This window comes from Capsicum annuum, chromosome 4, assembly GCF_002878395.1.
Source record: "Capsicum annuum cultivar UCD-10X-F1 chromosome 4, UCD10Xv1.1, whole genome shotgun sequence".
NCBI classification, from domain to species: domain Eukaryota; kingdom Viridiplantae; phylum Streptophyta; class Magnoliopsida; order Solanales; family Solanaceae; genus Capsicum; species Capsicum annuum.
Window position 1 is genome coordinate 4,617,912 of NC_061114.1, and position 24,532 is coordinate 4,642,443.

Here is a 24,532-nt window from a genome sequence, read left to right on the forward strand (position 1 = left end):
ACCTCAAAGTTGATTTTGATCCAAGTAAATATCACCCAAATGCGGCAATTTACATATATGATCTCCAATAAATCCTGTAAGTTTGTTGCTACTCAAGTTGAACCGCTGAAGGTTTCTCAAGTTGCCAATTGATGTGGGAATTGATCCGACAATATTATTTCCAGAAAGATCAAGTTTTAACAAGCTGCTTAAGTTCCCAACTTCATTTGGAATTCGCCCTTTGATTTTACAACTGCTGGCGACAAATGTTCTAAGAGATGTGGAAAGGTTCCCCACAGAGGCAGGAAGCATGCTGTTTAGAGGATTCAAATATAGAGATAGAAATGTTAAATTTCTGCAATTGGTTAAGGAAGTCAGGAAGTTTAACGATGAATCACTTGTTAAATAGTTTCTCTCCAAGTTTAGGATTTGTAGAAGAGTCAAATATCCAAGAGAATTTGGAATCAAGCCAGTGAGTTTGTTTTCTGAAAGCTCTAGACGAGTAAGTTTGGAACAATTGGAGATGGAATGAGGAATAGTCCCAACAAGATTGGTTAAGTTGCCCAGATAAAGCTCTTCAATGTTGGGTAAGATAGAACACATGTTTGGTTGGAGGCTTCCAGATAGATTGTTGAATGTAAGAGAAATCACTCTCATCCCGGATATGTTGAAGTTCTCCATCTCAAGTTGACCACTAAAACTATTATGCCCAAGATTAAGTTCCTCCAACTCAGCAAGATTGCTTATCTCTTTGGGTATTTCACCTGACAACACAAGGACAAAAAGGAATACAAGTGAGTTAACTAGCATAAGTTGTACCTCTTGCTATTACTTTGCTTACATACCAGCAAAACTATTTTCTTCAAGATCATATACACACTTGATAGAACTATACAATTTCTATACATATATAAATATTCTATACAACAATTATAATATTTTTTTATATAATTATATTTAATTATTATTTTTAAATAATAAAATAAACAGAATATTTTTCAGTAAAAAAATTTGTAGCGAAAAAAAAAAAAAACTGAAATATTTTAGAAAAGGGCCGAATGGCCCAAGTTGAAAACTATATTTGTATTGTATATGGACTTTATCAATATAGTATATAAACTGTATTTGAACTATACAGATCCAATGATTATTTGACTTCTTTCTATTACTTCACTTAAACTGTGTATGTGCTAAGGAGATCTCGTTGAGGTAAATTTCATGCTTAATGTTAACTGTTGTTAGTTCAGCATTGTCGGATTGTGATGCCTACTGGGTACACGTTCTTTCCACACTCATGCATTCCGAGTACGAGTGGACCATGATGCTTGATTGAGTCAAGAGGGTCTACTCCTCGAGATCTTTGGTGAGCTTCTTGGCAAATATGTAACGCCATACTTCTATGTTGGCTATGTTGTTATTCTGTGAAGAGATATTTTTGTACTCTTTATCGTTGTTAAGACAAACTCGACTGTTGATGTTATCACTGATTGATTTTCTTATCCACATCTAACTGGTGTCGATAAGCATCAAATATTCTGCTAAAAGGACAAATATACTCTCGAACTATGATAAATGGTACGTATATACCCTCCGTCATACATTGGGTATACATATGTCGCTACCATTAATGAAATGGTACGTATATGTCCCTCACACTAACGGTAGGGACATATGTCAAGGAATGTCAAGATGTAGTATATACATCAAAAAATATATATATTTTTACCTAGCTACATAATGTATTTTTCTAACGAACATATGGATCCACCACTGGTCATATCAATTCTAATTTCACCAAGTCTTGCACGTTTCAATTAGAATTGTAAATATGGTTCATTAATTCCCCTAATCAGACAAAGACTTGTGCAAGTCAACCAAGTCTTGCTTTATTTTGTTTAGAATTATGTGGTGCAAAAATGGTATGTCATGTTCCTCTAATAAGTTAATTTTACCAACTTATATTATACTCTTGAGAAATATTTTTTCATGATTAAGATAGTTTTGGGGGGAAAGTTTGAAATATACCTAAACTTTGTCGAAATTTGTTGTAACACATCTCAACTTTGCGGGGGTTCTATCGCACCTTAGATTATTTTTTACCGTATATCTGTGGCATATATTTGCTAGCTGGATCACTGTGTGAATACATGCACACTGTGTGCGTAAGGATTTGAACTGGTCCAACTAAGCAAATATATGCCACAGCTAAGTGTCGTGTCTTCTAAACATTTTCTATCTCTTTTATTTTAAATGTTTTTTAGTTAGTTTAAAATGAAGGTTTCTCTTGTTATCTCGGAATTGTATTTTTCTCTATGGGTTTTCCAAATGATATAATTATTGTTATTTTAGGATTGTCGGTCTATGAAGTCTACTGGTTAATCCAAAATGCCATACTCCTTGTATCATTTACTTTTCAATCAGAATTATAATATGGTGCAAAAATTACCCTAATCAGCCAAAGACTTTTCCAGGTCAAGTAGTCAACCAAGTGTTGCTTTATTTTCTCAAGAATTGTGTGGTACAAAATTGGTATGTCATGTTCCTCTAATAAGTTACATTTGTTAATTTAATACTATACTTCAAGAAATATTTTTACATGATAAGCATAATCTTATATATTGATCATAACATTTAAATTTCGACTTGTTCTAGAGTATCTTTTCATGAACTTCTTTTTCTATAAAAGAATACACAACATTAATTTGTATTGGTTGTTATCATGTTAAGACTTGTGAAGTTTTGATTATTGATAAGAGGTTATGCTACAAGTAAACTTAGCTAGTTTATGAAAAATTCCTTTAAAAGAGTTTAACTTGCAAGAGAACTTTTTGTAGATAAAGAGTGGGTGAAAGTTGTTTTGCTATTTGTGGGCTATGAACTCTGGAACTGGGTCATTAATGGACCTCAGGACCCTATGAAGAAGGACACTGAAAATAAAGATGTACAAAAAGAAAATGATGAGTATAATGCAGACGACCAAGATGTTTTGAAAGAACGCAAAAGCTAAGTATATTCTGTTATCTTGTAGTATTTTGGGTACACAGAATCTATATATGCAGAACAACAGCTTCAACTAGTTCAAGTTTAAGAACACAATGAGGTATAGAAAATACCCTCAATCCAAGATCAAAGTGATCTTTATAAGAGTTGTATTTTATTTTTCAGAAATAAAGATGAAACAAAAGTGGTCAAGTTGTCCGAATTCACGGACTTTCCTTAAGGAATAATTCCCCTCATTGTACCCGAGGTTATGGAATCTTCCTCCCAGGATAAACTGGCCCTCAATCCGACTATAGCGGTACCTCAAATAGGTAGATTTTTTGAATTCACTGAACAGTTTGTTGATCACACAGAATATTGGACTAGAAGGCATTTTTTTTCTGAAAATTTTCGTTCCTTCAAACCTGTGGATAAAACCAGATTTATATAGCCATAACATGCCTCTTTGAAAAGGTGGCAGTGGTTCAATTTAGAGGTGTGACACTTCTGAAAATGCATGTCTGTTTACCCAAAACAGTTCAGTATTTTTGCTGAAACAGTACACCCCTTCACAAAATAATGCTCCAGTTTGAAACAGTGCATCACTTCGCTGAAGGATTGCATCTGTTCGAACCAATGTATCAGTTCAGGAAACACTGTTTCAAAAATCTGCATTAGTTTCATCGAAACAGAAACAGTGTATCAGTTCAAAACACTATTTCAAACTTTTGCATGCATGTATAAATGGAGTACAAAAACCAGAAAATATTTTACTGCGTTTTGTATTTTTGGATTAGATTTCTATCTGGATTTCTTTATTTTCGTCAAATAAACTTTATCCAAAAAATAGATCTCATCGATCGATCATTTGCCAAATTCAAATATGAAGCCGAAGCCGAGTCGAGCGAGCGAGCGACGACGATGGTGCGAGGCATCTCTTATTTCTTGCCTCACTTACCAAGTGGAGTAAGTGTTCTTATTATAAACACTCCAAAGTTCCCTTCTCCCACCAATGTGGGAGAATTAGTGAACTTTCCAATTTGGAGTATACTTTCTAAATCGGGTGTCTCCTTTCCTCAACCATTTTCCATTTTCCATTTTCCATTCACACTTCATACATACTTTGAACCCAACAATGTCCCACATGATTGGAGAATGGCTATTTTTTTCGGAAAAAACTTTACGGACAAGTATGTGATCATCAAGCAAAGACTGATTGCATCTGGGGTTTTCCTTTGAACTTTCCGTAGTGAACATGTATCGGATGCACTCGGTCAATCGGTAGATTTGATATCTTTGAACCGTTGAGCTTTAATGTACACCTATACAACACATGTCACACAACCATCCTTTTACCATTTATGGTTCTCATGATTTTGTTCTTTTAAGCTATGAACACATCCCGGTTTCGTAGAGCTTTAGAGAATAGGCCTTTACTAACATTCTCTTTGAAGCGTCTTACACTTCGCCCTCACATACATGATTTATAAACATTAAATCCTGTAGATTAAACTATTTGGTCAAATCTGCCAAATTTAGATAATCATTAAAAGACTTTTCACCTTAAGTCTTATCCTTGTTTACTAAACATTGTCTACATCATAAGAATGAGTTGGGTAATTGACAATGTTGAACCTATCAGACACAACTTTGTTTGATCTCTTTGAACCTAGCTCTTGGGATCTCCAGTCTGCTAGGTAGAGTTACCGTCGTGCTGACTTTTCCTAGGGCTTAAACCCATTCCCTTGGATGTCCTTTCTATTCCTTCTCTAGATAGACCTTTTGTAAGTGGATCCGACACATTATCCTTTGACTTTACATAGTCTACAGTCATAATTCCACTAGAGAGAAGCTCGTTAACAGTATTATGTCTCTGTCTTATATGGCGAGATTTACCGTTATACATCATGCTTCCTGCCCTACCTATTGCCATTTGGCTATCACAGTGTATACATACTGGTGCCACTAGCTTGGCCCAATAAGAAATATCTTCTAAGAAATTTTGGAGCCATTCTGCTTCTTCACCGGCTTTATCCAATGCGATAAATTCAAATTCCATTGTAGAGGAGCAATACCAGTCTGTTTGGATGATTTCCAAGAGACTGCTCCTCCACCGATAGTAAATACATATCCACTTGTGGATTTTACTTCATTCGATCCGGTGATCCAATTTGCATCACTATATTCTTCAAGTACCGTAGGATATTTATTATAATGCAAGGCATAATTTTGAGAGTACTTAAGGTACCCCAAAACTCTTTTCATTACCATCCAGTGAGTTTTGTTTGGATTACTCATGTACCGACCCAATTTACTGATAGCGCATGCTATGTCTGATCGTGTACAGTTCATTATATACATTAAACATCCCAATACACTTGCGTACTCCAATTGCGAGTCACTTTCACCTTTATTCTTTTGAAGTGCAAAGCTCGCATCCACTGGAGTCTTGGCAATACCGAATTCTATATACTTGAATTTGTCAAGTACCTTTTCGATATAATGAGACTTTCACAATGCCAACCCTTGTGGAGTTCGATAGATTCTTATACCTAAGATCACATCTGCAACTCCAAGGTCTTTCATATCAAACTTGCTATCGAGTATTCGTTTTGTTGCATTTATGTCAGAAATGTCTCTACTGATGATCAACATATCATCCACATATAAATATACAATGACTTGTTGATTTGGAGTGTCTTTAATATAAACACATTTATCACATTTATTTATTTTGAATCAATTTACCATCATAGTTTTGTCAAACTTCGCATGCCATTATTTTGGTGCTTGCTTTAGTCTATCTAATGACTTGATAAGTTTACACACCTTTTTTTCCTTTCCTGGAACCACAAACCCTTAAGTTGTTCCATCTATATGTTTTCCTCCAATTATCCATTTAGGAAAGCGGTTTTCACATCCATTTGATGGACCTCAAGGCCATATACCGCAACTTAAATGTTTATTTCCAAGAGGAAGGTCAACCAATTCTCATGTATGGTTGCTTAAGATTGAATCTATCTCACTATTGACTGCCTCTTTCCAAAAGGATGAATACAAAGATGCCATCGCTTCCTTAAATGTTTGAGGCTCATTTTCCTAAAAAATGTCACAAAATCCGATCCAAATGAAGTAGACGTTCTTTGACTTGTACTACATCTTGGATTTTCTTCATTATTTTCATTCTCAATTGGGTAATCACGAGGTCATTTAGACCCCCCACAAGACTGTTCATGTCTACTTTTATACGGATAAATATTTTCAAAGAATTCAGCATTGTCTGATTTAATCACCGTATTTTCATTAATATCCATATGTTCAAATTTATTAACCAAAAATCAACATGCCTTACTGCTTTTAGCATATCCTATGAACACACAGTCCATCGTCTTAGGTCCTATCTTAACCCTTTTAGGCACAGAAACTTGGACCTTTGCTAGACACCCCCATACTTTGAAATATTTTAAGTTGAGTTTTCTTTCTTTCCACTTTTCATAAGGAATTGAATGTGTCTTACTATGGGGAACTCTATTGAGTATACAGTTGGCTGTAAGGATAGCCTCCCCCTATAAGTTTTACGGTAAATCAGAACTTATAATTAAGGCATTCATCATTTCTTTCAAAGTTTGGTTTTTTCTTGCCGCAATTCCATTAGATTGAGGTAAATATGGGGCCGTAGTTTGATGGATGACTCCATTCTCTACACATATTTTCACAAATGGAGATTCATATTCTCCGGCCCTATCACTTCTTATCATTTTGATCTTTTTGTCTAACTGATTTTAAACTTCAGTTTAATATTGCCTAAACGCATCTATTGCTTCATCCTTACTATTTAGCAAGTAGACATAATAGTATCTAGTGCAATCGTCAATAAAAGTTATGAAATACTTTTTTCCACCACATGATGATGTTGACTTCATATCACAAATGTCAATGTGTATTAAGTCTAGGGGATTTGAATTCCTTTCAACGGACTTATAAGGATGCTTTGCATACTTCGATTCCACACACGTTTGACCCTTTGATTTATTTCACTCAAAGTTTGACAAAACTTCTAAGTTAATTAGTTTTTGTAACGTTTTATAATTAACATGGCCTAAACGTTCATGCCATAAATTATAAGACTCAAGAAAATAAGAAGAATTTGAACTTTTATTTATTTTAACAGTCATTACATTCATCTTATAAAGGCGTTCGGTTAGATAGCCTTTTCCTACATATATTTCTCCTTTGCTAATTACAATTTTTCCAGAACGGTTACACATTTGAATCCGTTCTTGTCTAGAAGTGAAACAAAAATTAAATTTCTACGTAATTCCGGAACATACAAGCCATCGTTAAGTGTCAAGACCTTTCCTGAAGTCATTTTACAGCATATTTTTCTTGTTCCTACTACCTTAGCAGTAGCGGAGTTAGCCATATAGATCATTTTTCTACTTGAGCCAGAGCGAATGACGAAAACAAGTCTTTGTTGGCACATACATGGTGGGTGTGTAATACCGCAAAAAATTTTTCGTTGAAATTTTGTGCGTATAGGTGTTGGGTTCTATCTTCTAGAATGAATTATAAATTTTTCGTGTGGAATGTCTTAGATTATGACCCACCATTGCGTAGAGCATCGAATAATATTTCCAACGATATGTGGATCATCCAAAATGGACATCCGAGCGACGAGTTATGAACACTCCTATCGAACCGAGAATAGTAGTGAACAGTAAAACGTGCAGGAAAAAGTACTGAGGCCTGACGTATTTTTGCTCCAACTTTAAATGATCATAACTCCTTGAACATAATAATCTAAGTGATCTACTACATATCAACGGAAATCTCTGCGAGTCCTCTTTCCAATGAAATTGGTTTCATCCAATTTATCTATCGGAGCAAAAAGTTATGGTTGATCTATTTGAGCCTATCAAAAGTGAATTTTTGGGCCAATTTCAAATGATCATAAATTCTCATACACAATGATCTGGGTGAGATACTATATATCAATAGAAAGATATGAGAGTTCTCTTTCTAATGAAATTGGGTTCATCTAATTTGGATATCGGAGTAAAATGTTATGGTTGATCTACTTCAGACTATCAAAACAGTCCACCAAAGGACAGATTCGAGAATTATTTAATTTTTAGGGGCGTTTTGGTCATTCCCCCTCACCCAAAATCCCTCCAAACCCTATATTAAAGCCTATTAGAAGCATTATATGTTATATTTCATCAAATTCCCTCAAAAAGAAAACTCTAAGCTCCTACATCCAACTTCAAGAACCTTCAAAGTTCACCATTAATTCTACAAATTTATTCAAGATTCCAAGTTCCTAGTTCAAGAACTCCAAGAACCATCATTCAAAGGCACGATTAACATCTCAAAAATGAGTATCGATCCAAAGTTCATCATTCAAGGTATGTGGGATTTTCTAGAAGAACTCTCTTTCATTCCTGTGTCCAAAAGTAATTTTCTTTACAAAGGCATGATTTTTATTTGATTTTTATGAATTTAAAGCATGAACCCATATCTTATGATGATTACTATGAAATCTTGATGTTTATGATTTTGAAAGATGAATTTACATGTATGGAGATATGGTTTATGTCAATCATAGAATTTCTCAGTGTGTGTGTGTTTCCTTGTGTCTATGGTGAATGGTGAAGTGATTTGAAAGTGGAATTATAAAAGTTATTCTTTCGAAAGATTTAAATGATATTTACATTATGAGAATTGATATTCTTGATGAACTGAAAGTGATCGACAAATTATATGATGACTAACATGTGTTATTGTACTTATTTCATGCTCTCATGATTATGATAATTTTATTCGGGCTATGTGAGTCTTTCATACATCCTGCATATTTCTTATAAATATTTATGATGATGATGTTTTTACAACTGCATACACCCCCATATACTCGGTTCCTTTCCATGGTAATGACCCACATCTTCGGATGTGGGCTGCATTTTCTCGGAATGTAGGTTCAGATGCTTAGTTCCAGGTTCAACAGTGATTCTTTGGCCACGCTGTTCTACATCCTCTATTGTGGTAAGTCCTCATGTTTCGAGGACGTGATGTTTGATGTTGGTTTCACAGAATTGTTTACATTTGATAACTGAGTATGAGTCAGTTGAGGCATGTCTCAATAGCTCGCTGGTTTTATTGATTTTCTTAGAGGCGTGTCAGACTAGTATAGATGTTGAAAGTTGACTAATAAGTCGTATTTTGTTATCTTTCTGAAATTTTTTTTCTCTTGGATGATGATTACTCTGTTGATATTTCAGGGTTATTTATGGAAACTCCGTTGATTTGTGTTGAACTGAATGAAAATGGCTCAAAGGGTTAGCTTGGGGCTACTCGTAGCCTCAAGCACCGTGTGATGCTCCAGGACCCATTGTTCAGGTGTTACAAACTTGGTATCAAGGCCTAAGGTCTTAAGGTGTCCTAGGGAGTCTGAAAAGCCGCATTAAGTAGAGTCTTGATCATCGGTGTGTAGCGCGCCACATCTATGAGCAAGAGGCTACAAGACGTTTTAGAAAAAAGTGTGATTCTTTCTTTCAGAAGTCTATCGTGCTTAAATTGTCTCTCTCTGCTATTGATTCATGCTCTCCTCTTTTAGAAATATGCCTCCACGTCGAGGGAGAAGAAATAATGATGGTCAACAACCTCAACCCGCTGACCCATTGAATGAAAACGTGTCTCATGCTAAATTTCAGGCAGCCTTTCAGGCACTGGCCCAAGCTGTTACTGCAAATGTTCAGGCCAACCCAACCCTGGCTCCACAGCAACAGGAAGGTGATTCATCTGCTGCCAGGATCCGTGACTTCATGCGGATAAATCCGTCGGAATTCTATGGGTCCAAGTCTGATAAGGATCCACGATTGTTTTTAGAGGAGGTGCGGAAGATTACTAAGGTGATGCATGTATCTGAGGAACATAGTGTGGAGTTAGCTGCGTATAGGTTGAAAGACCTTGCTTATGAATGGTTTGTTTGTTGAAGGAAAGGTAGAGGTAAGGGAGATATCCCTACAACTTGGCAAGAGCTCCAGGATGCATTCCTGGATAAGTTTTTCCCTTTGTAGATGAGGGAGGCAAAGGTGGAAGAGTTTATAATTCTGTGATAGGGCTCTATGACTGTTAGGGAGTACTGTCTAAAGTTCAATCAGTTGGCCAAGTATGCTCCTGACTTAGTGGCTGATAATTGGGCTAGTATGAGTAAGTTTGTGACTGGAGTGTCTAGTTGTGTGGTTAAGGAGTGTAGGTCTGCTATGCTAAATAGTGAGATGAATCTTTCTAAGATGATCACTCATGCCCAATAGATTGAGGCAGACAAGATTAAGGAGAGAGATAGAATGAGAGGGAATAAGAGAGCTAGGTTAGAGCAGCACGGACAGGGTCAGACTAGATCGTAGGGAGGGAGTCGCCCTCAGTATCAGGATCGTTCATCTATGCCAGCACCGTCATCTGCTAGTGCTCCCATGCTTAGAGGTAGGCAGGAGTAAGGTAACAGGTCATATGCATCCAGGTCCCAGTATAGTACTGGTAGTAAGATAAATCATCCCCTGTGTCCTAAGTCTGGTAGGGCTCATTCGGGTGAGTGTTGGGGTGAGAAGAGGGGTTATTTCCGGTATGGTGACATAGTTCACAGATTTAGAGATTGTCCACAGGATGGACAAGGGCGTCGTGACTATTGCCCTCATACCCAGACATAGACTGTTAGTGCTCCAGTTCCAGCGACTCACCCAGCCCCAGCTCAGGGTGCCTATTCTAGCAATGCTGGCGGGCAGTGCCAGAATAGATTCTATGCTTTACCATCCCACCAGGAATAGAAGGACTCTCCCGATGTTGTTACTGGTATACTTCATATATTTCAGTTTGATGTGTATGCTTTGTTGGATCCTGGATCCAGTTTCTCATATGTTACACCTTTGATTGCTGTGAATTTTGAAATGAGTCCTGAGATTATTCCTGAGCCTATCCTAGTTTTTACCCCATTGGGTGATTCGATTGTTGCCCAGAAAGTGTATAAAAAGTGTCCTGTTACCATTCTTCATAGAGTCATGTTGGCTAATCTGATTGAGTTAGACATGGTAGATTTTGATATGATTCTGGGTATGGACTGGCTGTATTCTTCTTATGCCTCTATTGATTGTCGGACTCGAGTGGTCAAGTTTCAGTTTTCGGGTGCATCCGTGTTTGAGTGGTTTGGGAATTCTGTGTCACCCAAGAGTCATTTTATCTCTTACCTTAAAGCTAGAAAGCTTATTTCCAAAGGGTGTATTTACCATTTGGTTAGAGTCAAAGACACTAAGTCTGAGACTCCAACTCTCCAGTCAGTTAACGTCATCAATGAGTTTTCTAATGTCTTTACGGATGATCTCCCAGGGATACCTCCTGATAGAGAGATAGAGTTCGTGATTGATCTTCTTCCCGATACTCAGCCCATTTCTATTCCTCCTTACCATATGGCCCCTGCAGAACTTAAGGAGTTGAAAGAGCAACTCAAAGATCTACTAGATAAGGGTTTTATAAGGCCCAGTGTTTCTCCTTTGGGTGCTCCTGTGTTGTTTGTGAGAAAAAAAGATGGTTCTTTGTGTATGTACGTTGATTATCGCCAGCCAAATAAAGTCACCATCAAAAATAAGTACCCCCTTCCAAGAATAGATGATTTGTTTGACCAATTGCAAGGTGCAAGTTATTTCTCAAAGATAGACCTTCGTTCTGGCTATAATCAACTCAAAGTTGGGGAGTGTGACATCCCAAAAACTGCTTTCCAAACTGGTTATGGCCATTTTGAGTTTTTTATTATGCCTTTCAGGTTAACTAATGCCCCAGCATCTTTCATGGACCTCATGAATCGAGTATTCAGACCATATCTGGGTATGTTTGTCATAGTGTTCAGCTATGACATACTGGTGTACTCTCGTAGTGAGGATGAACATTCTGATCATCTTCGAACTGTCTTGCAAACCCTTAGAGATCACAAGTTGTTTGCCAAGTTCAGTAAGTTTGAGTTTTGGCTAAGGTTAGTTTCTTTTCTACGTCATATCATTTCTTCTGAGGGTATTAGAGTTGATCCCCAAAAGATCGAAGCTGTTAGAAATTGGCCTAGACCTATTTCTCCGACTGATATCCAAAGTTTCTTGGGTTTAGCTAGCTATTACAGTCTTTTTGTTGAGGGTTTCTCCTCTATAGCGTCTCCTATGACTCGGTTGACCCAAAAGAAAGTGAATTTCTTATGGTCCAAATCTTTTGAGAAGAGTTTTTAGGAGTTGAAGAGTCGACTCACTTCAGAACCTATTTTGACTTTGCCTGATGGTGTTAATGGTTTTGTGGTGTACTGTGATGCTTCGAGAGTTGGGTTGGGTTGCGTATTGATGTAGAAGGGTAAGGTGATAGCTTTTGCTTCTAGATAGTTGAAACTCCATGAGAAAAATTACCCCACCCATGACCTTGAGTTGGCTGCTGTTGTGTTTGCTTTGAAAATTTGGAGACACTATTTGTATGGTGTCCATGTTGATGTTTTCACTGATCATAAGAGTCTGCAGTATGTGTTTACCCAGAGAGAATTGAATCTTAGGCAGAGACGATGGTTAGAATTGTTAAAAAACTATGATATAAGTGTGTTGTACCATCCGGGCAAGGCCAATGTTGTGGCAGATACCCTAAGTAGAGTTTCCATGGGTAGTGTTTCGCATATGGTAGAAGGTAAGAAAGAGTTGGCTCGTGATGTACATCGTTTGGCTAGATTAGGGGTTAGGTTGTTTGACTCTGCTGAAGGTAGTATAGGGGTTCAGAGTAGTTCCGAATCCTCCTTGGTTTCGAAAGTGAAGGAAAAGCAATACTTAGATGCTAGTTTGGTCAGAATGAAGGAGTCAGTCAAGGACCAAAAAGTAGAGGTTTTCTCTCAAGAGGGAGATGGTGTATTGAGATTGCAGGGTAGATTATGTGTCCCAAATGTTAATGATCTGAGACAGAGAATTATGGCTGAAGCGCACGGGGGGCTCGATATTCTATTCATCCTAGTGCCACCAAGATATACCAAGACTTGCAGGAAATTTATTGATGGAGTGGCATGAAGAAAGATATAGCAGCGTTTGTAGCTAAGTATACAACATGCCAATAGGTTAAGGCTGAACACCAAAGACCTGGTGGTATGATGCAAGAGTTTAGTATTCCCACCTGGAAGTGGGAAGAGATAAATATGGACTTCGTGATTGGTTTACCTCCTTCCCGACGCCATCATGATTCCATTTGGGTTGTGGTTGATAGGTTGAATAAGTCTGCTCATTTCTTACCTGTTCATACTTCATATACTGCTGAGGATTACACTAGATTGTATATCCGAGAGCTAGTCAGACTGCCTGGAGTTCCCTTGTCTATCATTTCGGATAGGGGTACTCAGTTCACTTTGCAATTTTGGAAAGATTTTCAAAAGGGTCTTGGTACCCAAGTGCTTTTGAGTTTTGCTTTTCATCCGTAGACTGATGGTCAGGTTGAGCGGACCATCCAGACCTTAGAGGATATGTTGAGAGCTTGTGCACTTGACTTTAAGGGAAGTTGGGATGATCACTTACCGTTGATAGAGTTTGCTTACAATAATAGTTTCCACACTAGTATTGGCATGGTTTCGTTTGAAGCCTTATATGGGAGGAAGTGTAGATCACCCATAGGTTGGTTCGAGGTGGGTGAAGCGGTTGTGAGTGGTCCTGATTCGATATTTGATGCTATGGAAAAATTTAAGTTGATTAGGGAGAGGTTGAAAACTGCGCAGAGTCGTCAGAAGTCATATGCGGATGTTAGAAGGAGAGATCTTGAGTTTGAAGTTGGTGACCTAGTGTATCTGAAAATTTCACCCATGAGGGGGTGAAGAGATTCTGAAAGAAGGGGAAGCTTAGTCCCCATTATGTTGGACCTTACAAAATTCTTAGCCGTGTTGGTAAGGTAGCTTATGAGGTCGAGTTGCCTTCCGAGTTGTCCTCTGTTCATCCAATATTCCATGTCTCCATGCTTAGAAAGCATATTAGCGATGATGTGGTAGTGGATTCCTCTGTGAGTCCTGACATTCAAGAAAATCTTTCTTTTGATGAGATTCCTGTTGAGATTCTTTATTTCAGTGTCCGAAGACTAAGGAACAAAGAAGTTCCCTCGGTCAAGGTGTTGTGGCGAAACCAATCTGTTGAGGGTGTAACTTGGGAAGCTGAGGCGGATATACGATCCAAGTACCCGCACCCATTTTCCGCGAACTCCGATCAAGCCGAAGGTACCGTTCTTTCCTAAATTATGCACTTTTGATAAAAATTGCAGCAGTTCAGCTGTCATTTATTATGTGTTCAGCTGTAGTTTCTTGAATTTATGCATTCTATGTTGCATTCAGAGTGAGAAACGATGTGGTGATGAGTCTAACAAATGATTTCAGTTGTATGATCTATTCCCTATCTAATCTTGGCATGTCTAGCATCATTCGAGGACAAATGTTTCCAAGGGGGGATGATGTAATACCCCGGGAAATTTTTTATTGAAATTTTGTGCGTAAACGTGTTGGGTTCTATCTTCTAGATTGAATTATAATTTTTTCGTGCGGAATGTCTTAGATTATGAGCCACCATTGCGTAGAGTATTGAATAATATTTCCAACGATATGTGGATCATCCAAAACGGACACCCGAGAGACGAGTTATGAACATTCCGATCGAACCGTGAATAGTAGTGAACAGTAAAACGTGCAGGAAAAAGTACTGAGGCCTGGCATATTTTTGCTCCAACTTTAAATGATCATAATGATCTAGGTGATCTACTATATATCAACGGAAAGCTCCGCGAATCCTCTTTCCAATGAAATTAGTTTCATCCAATTTTTCTATCGGAGCAAAAGTTATGGTCGATCTACTTCAGCCTATCAAAAGTGAATTTCTGGGTCAATTTCAAATGATCATAACTCCGTGTACACAATGATCTGGGTGAGATACTATATATCAATGGAAATATATGGGAGTCCTCTTTCTAATGAAATTGGTTTCATCCAATTTGGATATCGGAGTAAAACGTTATGGTGATCTACTTCAGACTATCAGAACAGTCCACCAAAGGACAGATTCGAGAATTTTTTTATTTTTAGGGGCGTTTTGGTATTCCCCCTCACCCAAAATCTGTCCAAATCCTATATTAAGGCCTATTAGAAGCATTATATGTTATATTTCATCAAATTTCCTCAAAAAGAAAACTCTAAGCTCCTACAACCAACTTCAAGAACCTCCAAAGTTCACCATTAATTCTGCAAATTTATTCAAAATTCCAAGTTGCTCGTTCAAGAACTCCAAGAACCATCATTCAAAGGTACGAGTAACATCTCAAAAATGAGTATCGATCTAAAGTTCATCATTGAAGGTATGTGGGGTTTTTCAACAAGAACCCTCTTTCGTTCTTCTGCCCAAAAGTAGTTTTTTTGACAAAGGCATGATTTTTATTTGATTTTTACGAATTTGAAGCATGAACCCATATCTTATGATGATTATTATGAAATCTTGATGAATATGATTTTGAAAGATGAATTTACATGTGTGGAGATATAAAGCATGAATCTTGAACGATATTTATTATGATTTTGATATTTGGGTCGTGAATCCCCATTGGAAATTATGTTTTTTTGAGAAAGTGTGTGCTATAAGCACGTTGATGTTGAATATTTGAGATATTTTGAATGATTTGACCTTTTGATCTTAATGGAGTTGTTTTGGACTCGAGTGTGAAAGAATTCCACAACGTGGTTGATTTTGATAGATGGGAAGCATGATGGCTCCCGATGTATATTTATATATTACTGAATTTATTTTTTTGTGGATTGTCTTTGAAATGATCTGAGCTATGTCCGGGAGAAATCTTTAGCACCAAGTGGGAGTTATAAAGCGACCTTACTTCCCTAGAACTACGTGCCCTCGTAGGAGTGAGGCTAATTTATATAGTTATCACTAGTTTGTGTGGATTTGATATCGATAGTCCTACTCTAATGGCAAGGATAGGAAGGCTCTCTCCAACGTGGATTGTACGTTGGACTCTATGTAACTCACATGGTTTATGTCGGTTATAGGATCTCCCAGTATGTGTGTTTCCTTGTGTCTATGGTGAATGGTGAAGTGATTGAAAGTGGAATTGTGAAAGTTATTCCATCTAATGATTTAAATGATATTTACATTATGAGAATTGATATTCTTGATGAACTGAAAGTGATTGACAAATTATATGATGATCCACATGTGTTATTGTACTTATTTCATCCTCTCATGATTATGATAATTTTCTTCGAGGACGTAATGTCTGATGTTGGTTTCACGGAATTGTTTACATTTGATAACTGAGTATGAGTCAGTTGGGGCATGTCTCAATGGCTTGCTGGTTTTATTGATTTTCTTAGAGGCTTGTCAGACTAGTATAGATGTTGGGAGTTGACTAATAAGTCATATTTTGTTATCTTTCTGAAATTCTTTTACTCTTGGATGATGATTACTCTGTTGATATTTGAGGGTTATTTATGGAAACCCCGTTGAATTGTGTTGAACTGAATGAAAATGGCTCAATGGGTTAGCTTGGGGCTACTCGTAGCCTCAAGCACCGTGTGATGCTCCGGGACCTATTTTTCGAGGCGTTATAGAGTGGCACCAGAATCCATCCACCAGTCGCGAGGATTCCCTGTCAAGTTGCAATCTGAAAACATAGCACACAGATCATCATATTCTTCATTAGATTTAATCATATTTTCTTGATCCTTCTTCTGCCTTTCTTCGGGGCTCGATAATCTATGGACTTGTGGCCAATCTTGCCACAATTAAGGATTTTTCCCTTGAATTTCTTCTTGGGTTGATGGCTTCCTTGTTCAGCTTTCTTTCTTTTCTTAGAATTATTTTGGTCATCTTCTACAATATGTGCTCCATTAATTGTTGAATTCCCTTTTGACCTTCTCTTGGCATCTTTATTATCCTCTTTAATACGCAATCGGACATTAAGATCTTCAACAGTCATCTCCTTGTGTTTAAGCTTCAAGTAGTTTTTGAAGTCTTTCTACATTGGTGGTAGCTTCTCAATTATCGCTGCTACTTGGAAAGCATCATTCACAACCAAACCTACAAAATAGTTTATGTGAGTATTAAGAACTTTTCCAATTTGTTCAACTAAGGTATTTTTGAAAGATATACCTTCCGCTAGGAGATCGTGGATGATTACATGTAATTCTTGCGCTTGAGAGACAACTGATTTTCTATCTATCCTCTTAAAGTCCAGGAACCTTGCAACAAGGAATTTCTTAATTCCTGCATCGTCCGTCTTATATTTTCGTTCAAGCTCCCCCCACAATTCCTTGGATGTCTTAGTTCCACTATAAATATTGTAAAGGTCGTCGTGGAGACCACTCAGAATATAATTCTTGCAAAGGAAGTTTGAATGTTTCCAAGCCTCTATAATTACGAAACGCTCTTTGTCCGAGGTTCCCTCGGGCACCTCAGGAGCATCTTCGCTAGTGAACCGTTGTAGACATAAAGTGATGAGGTAAAAGAACATCTTTTGTTTCCATCTCTTAAAGTCGATTCCTACAAACTTTTTGGGCTTTTATGCAGGTGCCATATATTGCGGAGCATTTGCACGGCTTGTCGTAGCAATGCTGATCGTTGCCACAGTCGTAGCATCATCATGCAATTGAATTTCAGTTGCCATTTTTCTGCCACCACAAGATAGTAAATTTAGTATAACAATATACTTAAAAAAAATTGCAACAATTTTAAACACTTCTTGTTTCTAGTTAATAATGAAGTTTTTATTACTTTCAATTGTCAATCGAGTGAACTTTAAACTTGTGATGAAGATTTTATGTCTTCTAATCACTAGTTCAATTCAAACGGAGTAGAAAGCCTAAAGCTTTAATCTCCAAAAACAAGTATATAGATTCTAAAAATTATTCCTTAAGATTGTTATCTTGTAGTATTTCAGTTACATAGAATCTGTATATGCAGACCAATAGCTTCAACTAGTTCAAGTTTAAGAGAAAGAACACAATGAGGTATAGAAAATACCCTCAACCCAAGTTCAAAGTGATCTTTATAAGAGCTGTATTTTATTTTTCAGAAATAAAGATGAAACAGGAGTGGTCAAGTCGTCTAAATTCACGAACTTTCCTTGAGGAACAATTCCCCTCACTCTGCCCGAGGTTATGGAATCTTCCTCTCAGGATAAAATGGCCCTCAATCCGAACATAGTGGTACATCAAATAGGCGAATTCTTTGAACTCACTGAACAATTTGTTGATCATACAGAATATTGGACAAGAAGATTATTTTTTTCTAAAAATTTTCGTTCCTTCAAACCTGTGGATAAAACCAGGTTTGTATAGCCATAACATGCCTCTTTGAAAAGGTGGCAGTGGTTCAATTTAGAGGTGTGACTCTTCTAAAAATGTATGTCTGTTTACCCAAAACAGTGTAGTATTTTTGCTGAAACAGTACACCCTTTGACAAAACAATGCACTAGTTTGAAATAGTGCATCACTTCGCTGAAGAATATTTCCATCAAATAAACTTTGTCCAAAAAGATAGATCTCATCGATTGATCATTTGTCAAATCCAAATCCGAAGCCGAAGCCGAAGTCGAGCGACCGACGACAACAACGACGACGGCGTGAGGCATCTCTTATTTCTTGCTTCACTTACCATGTGGAGTAAGTGTTCTTATTATAAATACTCCAATGTTCCCTTCTCCTACACTTTCTAAATTGGGTGTCTCTTTTCCTCCACCATTTTCCATTTTTCATTCATACTTCATACACACTTCGAACCCAACGATCCCCCTCATGAATGGGGAATGGCTATTTTTTTTCAAAAAAAAAACTTTACAGACAAGTATGTGATCATCAAGCAAAGACTGATTGCAACTAGATAAGTGGGTTTTCCTTTAAACTTTCCATAGTGAACATGTATCGGATGCACTCGGTCAATCGGTAGATTTGATATCTTTGAAACGACGAGCATTAATGTACACCTAGATAATACATGTCACACAATTAGCCTTTTACCATTTATGGTTCTCATTGTTTTGTTCTTTACAGCCATGAACACATCCTGATTTCGTGAGAGCTTTAGAGAATAGGTCTTTACTAACATTCTCTTTGAAGCGGCTTACACTTCTCCCACACATAGGTGATTTCTAAATGTTAAATCCTATAGATTAAACTATTTGGTCAAATCTTCCAAATTTAGATAATCATTAAAAGACATTTTACCTTAAGTCTTATCCTTGTTTACTAAACATTGTCTACATCATGAGAATGGGTTGGGTAATCGACAATGTTGAACCTTTCAGACACAACTTTGTTTGATCTCATTGAACCTAGCTCTTGGGATCTCTAGTATTCTAGGTAGGGTTACTGTCATGCTGACTTGTCCTAGGCCTTAAACTCATTCCCTTGGATGTCCTTTCTACTCCTTTTCTAGATAGGCCTTTTGTAAGTGGATCCAACACATTATCCTTTGACTTTACATAGTCTATAGTGATAATTCTACTAGAAAGAAGTTCCCTAATGGTATTATGTCTCCGTCTTATATGGCGAGATTTACCGTTATACACCATGCTTCCTGCCCTACCTATTGCCGTTTGGCCATCACAGTGTATACATACTGGTGCCACTGGTTTGGGCCAATGAAGAATATCTTTTAAGAAATTCCGGGGCCATTCTTCTTCTTCACAGGCTTTATCTAATGTGATAAATTCAGATTTCATTGTAGAGGGAGCAATACAAGTCTGTTTGGATGATTTCCAAGAGACTGCTCCTCCACCGATAGAAAATACATATCCACTTGTGGATTTTACTTTGTTCGATCCGGTGATCCAATTTTCATCACTATATCCTTCAAGTACCGCAGGATATTTATTATAGTGCAAGGCATAATTTTGAGTGTACTTAAGATACCTCAAAACTCTTTTCATAGACATCCAGTGAGTTTTGTTGGGATTACTCGTGTACCGACTCAATTTATTGATAGCGCATGCTATGTCTGATCGTGTACAATTTATTTTATATATTAAACATCCCAATACTCTTGCGTACTCAAATTGTGAGTCACTTTCACCTTCATTCTTTTGAAGTGCAAAGCTCGCATCCAATGGAGTCTTGGCAATACCGTATTCCATATACTTAAACTTGTCAAGTACCTTTTCGATTAATGAGACTGTGACAATGCCAACCCTTGTGGAGTTCGATGGATTCTTATACCTAAGATCACATCTACAACTCCAAGGTTTTTCATATCAAACTTTCTCTCGAGCATTTGTTTTGTTGCATTTATGTCAGAAATGTCTCTACTGATGGTCAACATACAATGACTTGGTGATTTGGAGTGTCTTTAATATAAACACATTTATCAAATTCATTTATTTTGAATCCGTTTGCCAACATGGTTTGGTCAAGCTTCGCATGCCATTGTTTTGGTGCTTTCTTTAGTCCATATAATGACTTGATAAGTTTACACACCTTGTTTTCCTTTCCTGGAACCAAAAAACTCTCAAGTTGTTCCATGTATATTTTTCCCACCAATTCTCCATTTAGAAAAGTGGTTTTCACATCCATTTGATAGATCTCAAGGCCATATACCGCATCCAAGTAAATTAACATTCGAATCGATGTTATCCTTATTACTGGTGAGTATGTATCGAAGTAATCAAGGCCTTCTATCTGTTTGAAGTCTTTTTGCCTTGTATTTGTGAATAGTACCATACGCTTTCATCTTTCTTTTAAAGATCCATTTGGAACCTAAAGGTTCATTTCCGGGAGGAAGGCCAACCAATTCACATGTATGGTTGCTTAAGATTGAATCTATCTTACTATTGACTGCCTCTTTCCAAAAGGATGAATCCAAAGATGTCATTGTTTCCTTAAATGTTTGAGGCTCATTTTCCAAAAGAAATGTCACAAAATTCGATCCAAATGAAGTAGACGTTCTTTCACGTGTACTACGTCTTGGATTTTCTTCACTATGTTCATTCTCAATTGGTTCATCACGAAGTTGTTTAGACCCCCCACTAGACTGTTCATGTCTTGTTTTATACGGATAAATATTTTCAAAGAATTCAGTATTATCTGATTTAATTACCGTATTTTCATTAATATCCGGATGTTCGGATATATGAACTAAAAATCGACATGCCTTACTACTTTTAGCATATCCTATGAAATCACAATCCACCGTCTTAGGTCCTATCTTAACCCTTTTAGGCGCAGGAACTTGGACCTTTGCTAGACACCCCACACTTTGAAATATTTCAAGTTGGGTTTTCTTCCTTTCCACTTTTCATAAGGAATTGATTGTCTTACTATGGGGAACTCTATTGAGTATACGGTTGGCCATAAGGATAGCCTCCCCCACAAGTTTTGTGGTAAACCAGAACTTATAAGTAAGGCATTCATCATTTCCTTCAAAGTTAGGTTTTTTCTTTCTGTAATTTCGTTAGATTGAGGTGAATAAGGGGTCGTAGTTTGATGGATGATTCCATTCTCTACACATATTTGCTCAAAGGGAGATTCATATTCTCCGCCCCTATCACTTCTTATCATTTTGATCTTTTTGTTTAACTGATTTTCAACTTCAGTTTTATATTGCCTAAACGCATCTATTACTTCATCCTTACAATTTAGCAAGTAGATATAACAGTATCTAGTGCAATCATCAATAAAAGTTAAGAAATACTTTTTCCCACCACGTGATCGTGTTGACTTTATATCACGAACGTCAGTGTGTATTAAGTCTAGGTGATTGGAATTCCTTTCAATGGACTTATAAGGAAATTTTGCATACTTCAATTCCACACACGTTTAAACTTTGATTTATTACACTCAAAGTTTGGCAAAACTTCTAAGTTAATCAGTTTTTATAACGTTTTGTAATTAACATGGCCTAAACGTTCATGCCATAAATTTTAAGACTCAAGCAAATAAGAATAATTTGAACTTTTATTTATTTCAACAGTCATTACATTCATCTTATAAAGGCCTTCGGTCAGAAAGCCTTTTCCTACATACATTTCTCCTTTGCTAATTACAATTTTTCAAGAAATGGTTACATTTTTGAATCCATTCTTGTTTAGAAGTGAAACAGAAATTAAATTTCTGCGTAACTCTGAAACATACAAGACATTGTTAAGTGTCAAAACCTTTCCTGAAGTCATTTTCAAGCATATTTTTCATGTTCCTTCTACCTTAGCAGTAGCAGAGTTAGCCATGCAGATCATTTCTTCTACTTGATCCAGAGCGAATGACGAAAAAAACTCTTTGTTGGCTCATACATAGCGAGTGGCTCCGGAATCCTTCCACCATTCACGAGGATTCCCCGCCAAGTTGTATTCTGAAAACATAGCACACAGATCATCACATTCTTTGTTGGATTCAATCATATTTTCCTGATCCTTCTTCTTGCCTTTCTTCGGGGCTCGACAATCCGCGAACTTGTGGCCAATCGTTCCACAATTGAAGCATTTTCCCTTGAATTTTTTCTTGGGGTGATGGCTTCTTTGTTCAGCTTTTTTTCTTTTCATAGAATTGTTTTGGTCATCTTCTACAATATATGCTCCAATAATTGTAGAATTCCCTTTTGACCTTCTCTCGCCAGCTTTATTGTCCTCTTCAATACACAGTCGGACAATAAGATCTTCGACAGTCATCTCCTTGCGTTTATGCTTCAAGTAGTTTTTAAAGTCTTTCAACATTGGTGGTAGCTTCTCAATTATCTCTGCTACTTGGAAAGCATCATTCACAATCAAACCTATAAAATAGTTTATGTGAGTATTAAGAACTTTTCCAATTTATTCAACTAAGGTATTTTTGAAAGATATACCTTCCGCTAGGAAATCGTGGATGATTCTTTGTAATTCCTGCGCTTGAGAGACAAATGATTTGCTATCTATCATATTAAAGTCCAGAAACCTTGCAATAAGGAATTTCTTAATTCCCGCATACTCCATCTAATATTTTCTTTCAAGTGCCCCCCACAATTCCTTCGATGTCTTAGTTCCGCTATAAACATTGTAAAGGTCGTCTTGGAGACCACTCAGAATATAATTCCTGTAAAGGAAATCTGAATGTTTCCAAGCCTCTACAATTACGAAACGCTCTTTGTCCGAGGTTTCCTCGGGCACCTCAGAAGCGTCATCACTATTGAACCATTGCAGACACAAAGTGGTGAGGTAAAAGAACATCTTTTGCTACCATCTCTTAAAGTCGATGCCTGCAAACTTTTCGGGATTTTTCGTAGGTTCCATATGTTGCGGAGTATTTACACGGCTTGTCGTAGCAATTCTGGTCGCCGCCACAGTCGTAGCATCATCATACATTTGACTTTCAGTTTCCATTTTTCTGTCACCACAAAACGGTAAATTTAGTATAACAATATACTTAAAAAAAATTGAAACAATTTTAAACACTTATTGTTTCTAGTTAACAATGATGTTTTTATTAATTCCAATTGTCAACTGAGTGAATTTTAATCTTGTGATGAAGATTTTATGTCTTCTAATCACTAGTTAAATTCAAATAGAGTAGAAAGCCTAAAGCTTTAATCTCCAAAAATAAGTATACAGATCCTGAAAATTATTACTTAAGATTGTTGTCTTGTAGTATTTTGGGTACACAGAATCTGTATATCCAGAACAACAGCTTCAACTAGTTCAAGTTTAAGAACAAGAACACAATGAGGTATAGAAAATACCCTCAACCCAAGATCAAAGTGATTTTTATAAGATGTGTATTTTATTTTTCAGAAATAAAGATGAAACAGAAGTGGTCAAGTCATCTGAATTCACGGACTTTCTTTAAGGAATAATTACCCTCACTCTACCCAAGGTTATGGAATCTTCCGCCCTGGATAAAATGACCCTCAATCCGACTATAGTGGTACCTCAAATAGACGGATTCTTTGTAGTCACTGAACAGTTTGTTGATCACACAGAATATTGGACAAGAAGATTTTTTTTTCCTGAAAATTTTCGTTCCTTCAAACCTGTGGATAAAATCAGGTTTTTATAGCCATAACATGCCTCTTTGAAAAGGTGGCAATGGTTCAATTCAGAGGTGTGATTCTTCTAAAAATGCACGTCTGTTTACCCAAAATAGTGCATTATTTTTGCTGAAATAGTACACCCTTTCACAAAACAGTGCACCAGTTCAAAACAGTGCATCACTTCGCTGAAGGATTGCATATGTTCGAACCAATGTATCAGGAAACACTGTTTCGAAAATCTGCATTAGTTTAGTCGAAACAGAAATAGTGTATCAATTGCATGCATGTATAAAAGGAGTACCAAAACCAGAAAATATTTTACTGCATTTTGTATTTTTGGATTAGATTTCTGTCTGGATTTTTTTATTTCCGTCAAATAAACTTTGTCCAAAAAGATAGATCTCATCGATCATTTGCCAAATCCAAATCCGAAGCTGAGCGAGCGACGACGACAACGGTGCGAGGCATCTCTTATTTCTTGTCTCACTTACCATGTGGATTAAATGTTCTTATTATAAACACTCCAAAGTTTCCTTCTCCCACCAATGTAGGAG

General features: G+C 36.9%; 1 protein-coding gene across 1 annotated transcript; it reads right to left on the reverse strand.

Moving 5' to 3' along the window:
* Window positions 1-3: 3 nt before the first annotated feature.
* Window positions 4-22,944, reverse strand: LOC124897891 (putative receptor-like protein kinase At3g47110). Its single transcript, XM_047411481.1, has 4 exons — window positions 22,818-22,944; window positions 22,270-22,328; window positions 825-879; window positions 4-743 (listed from the first exon to the last, which is right to left on the reverse strand). The coding sequence occupies exons 1-4, from the start codon at window positions 22,942-22,944 to the stop codon at window positions 4-6; spliced, it is 981 nt and encodes a 326-aa protein (XP_047267437.1).
* Between the last annotated feature and the right edge of the window lie 1,588 nt (window positions 22,945-24,532).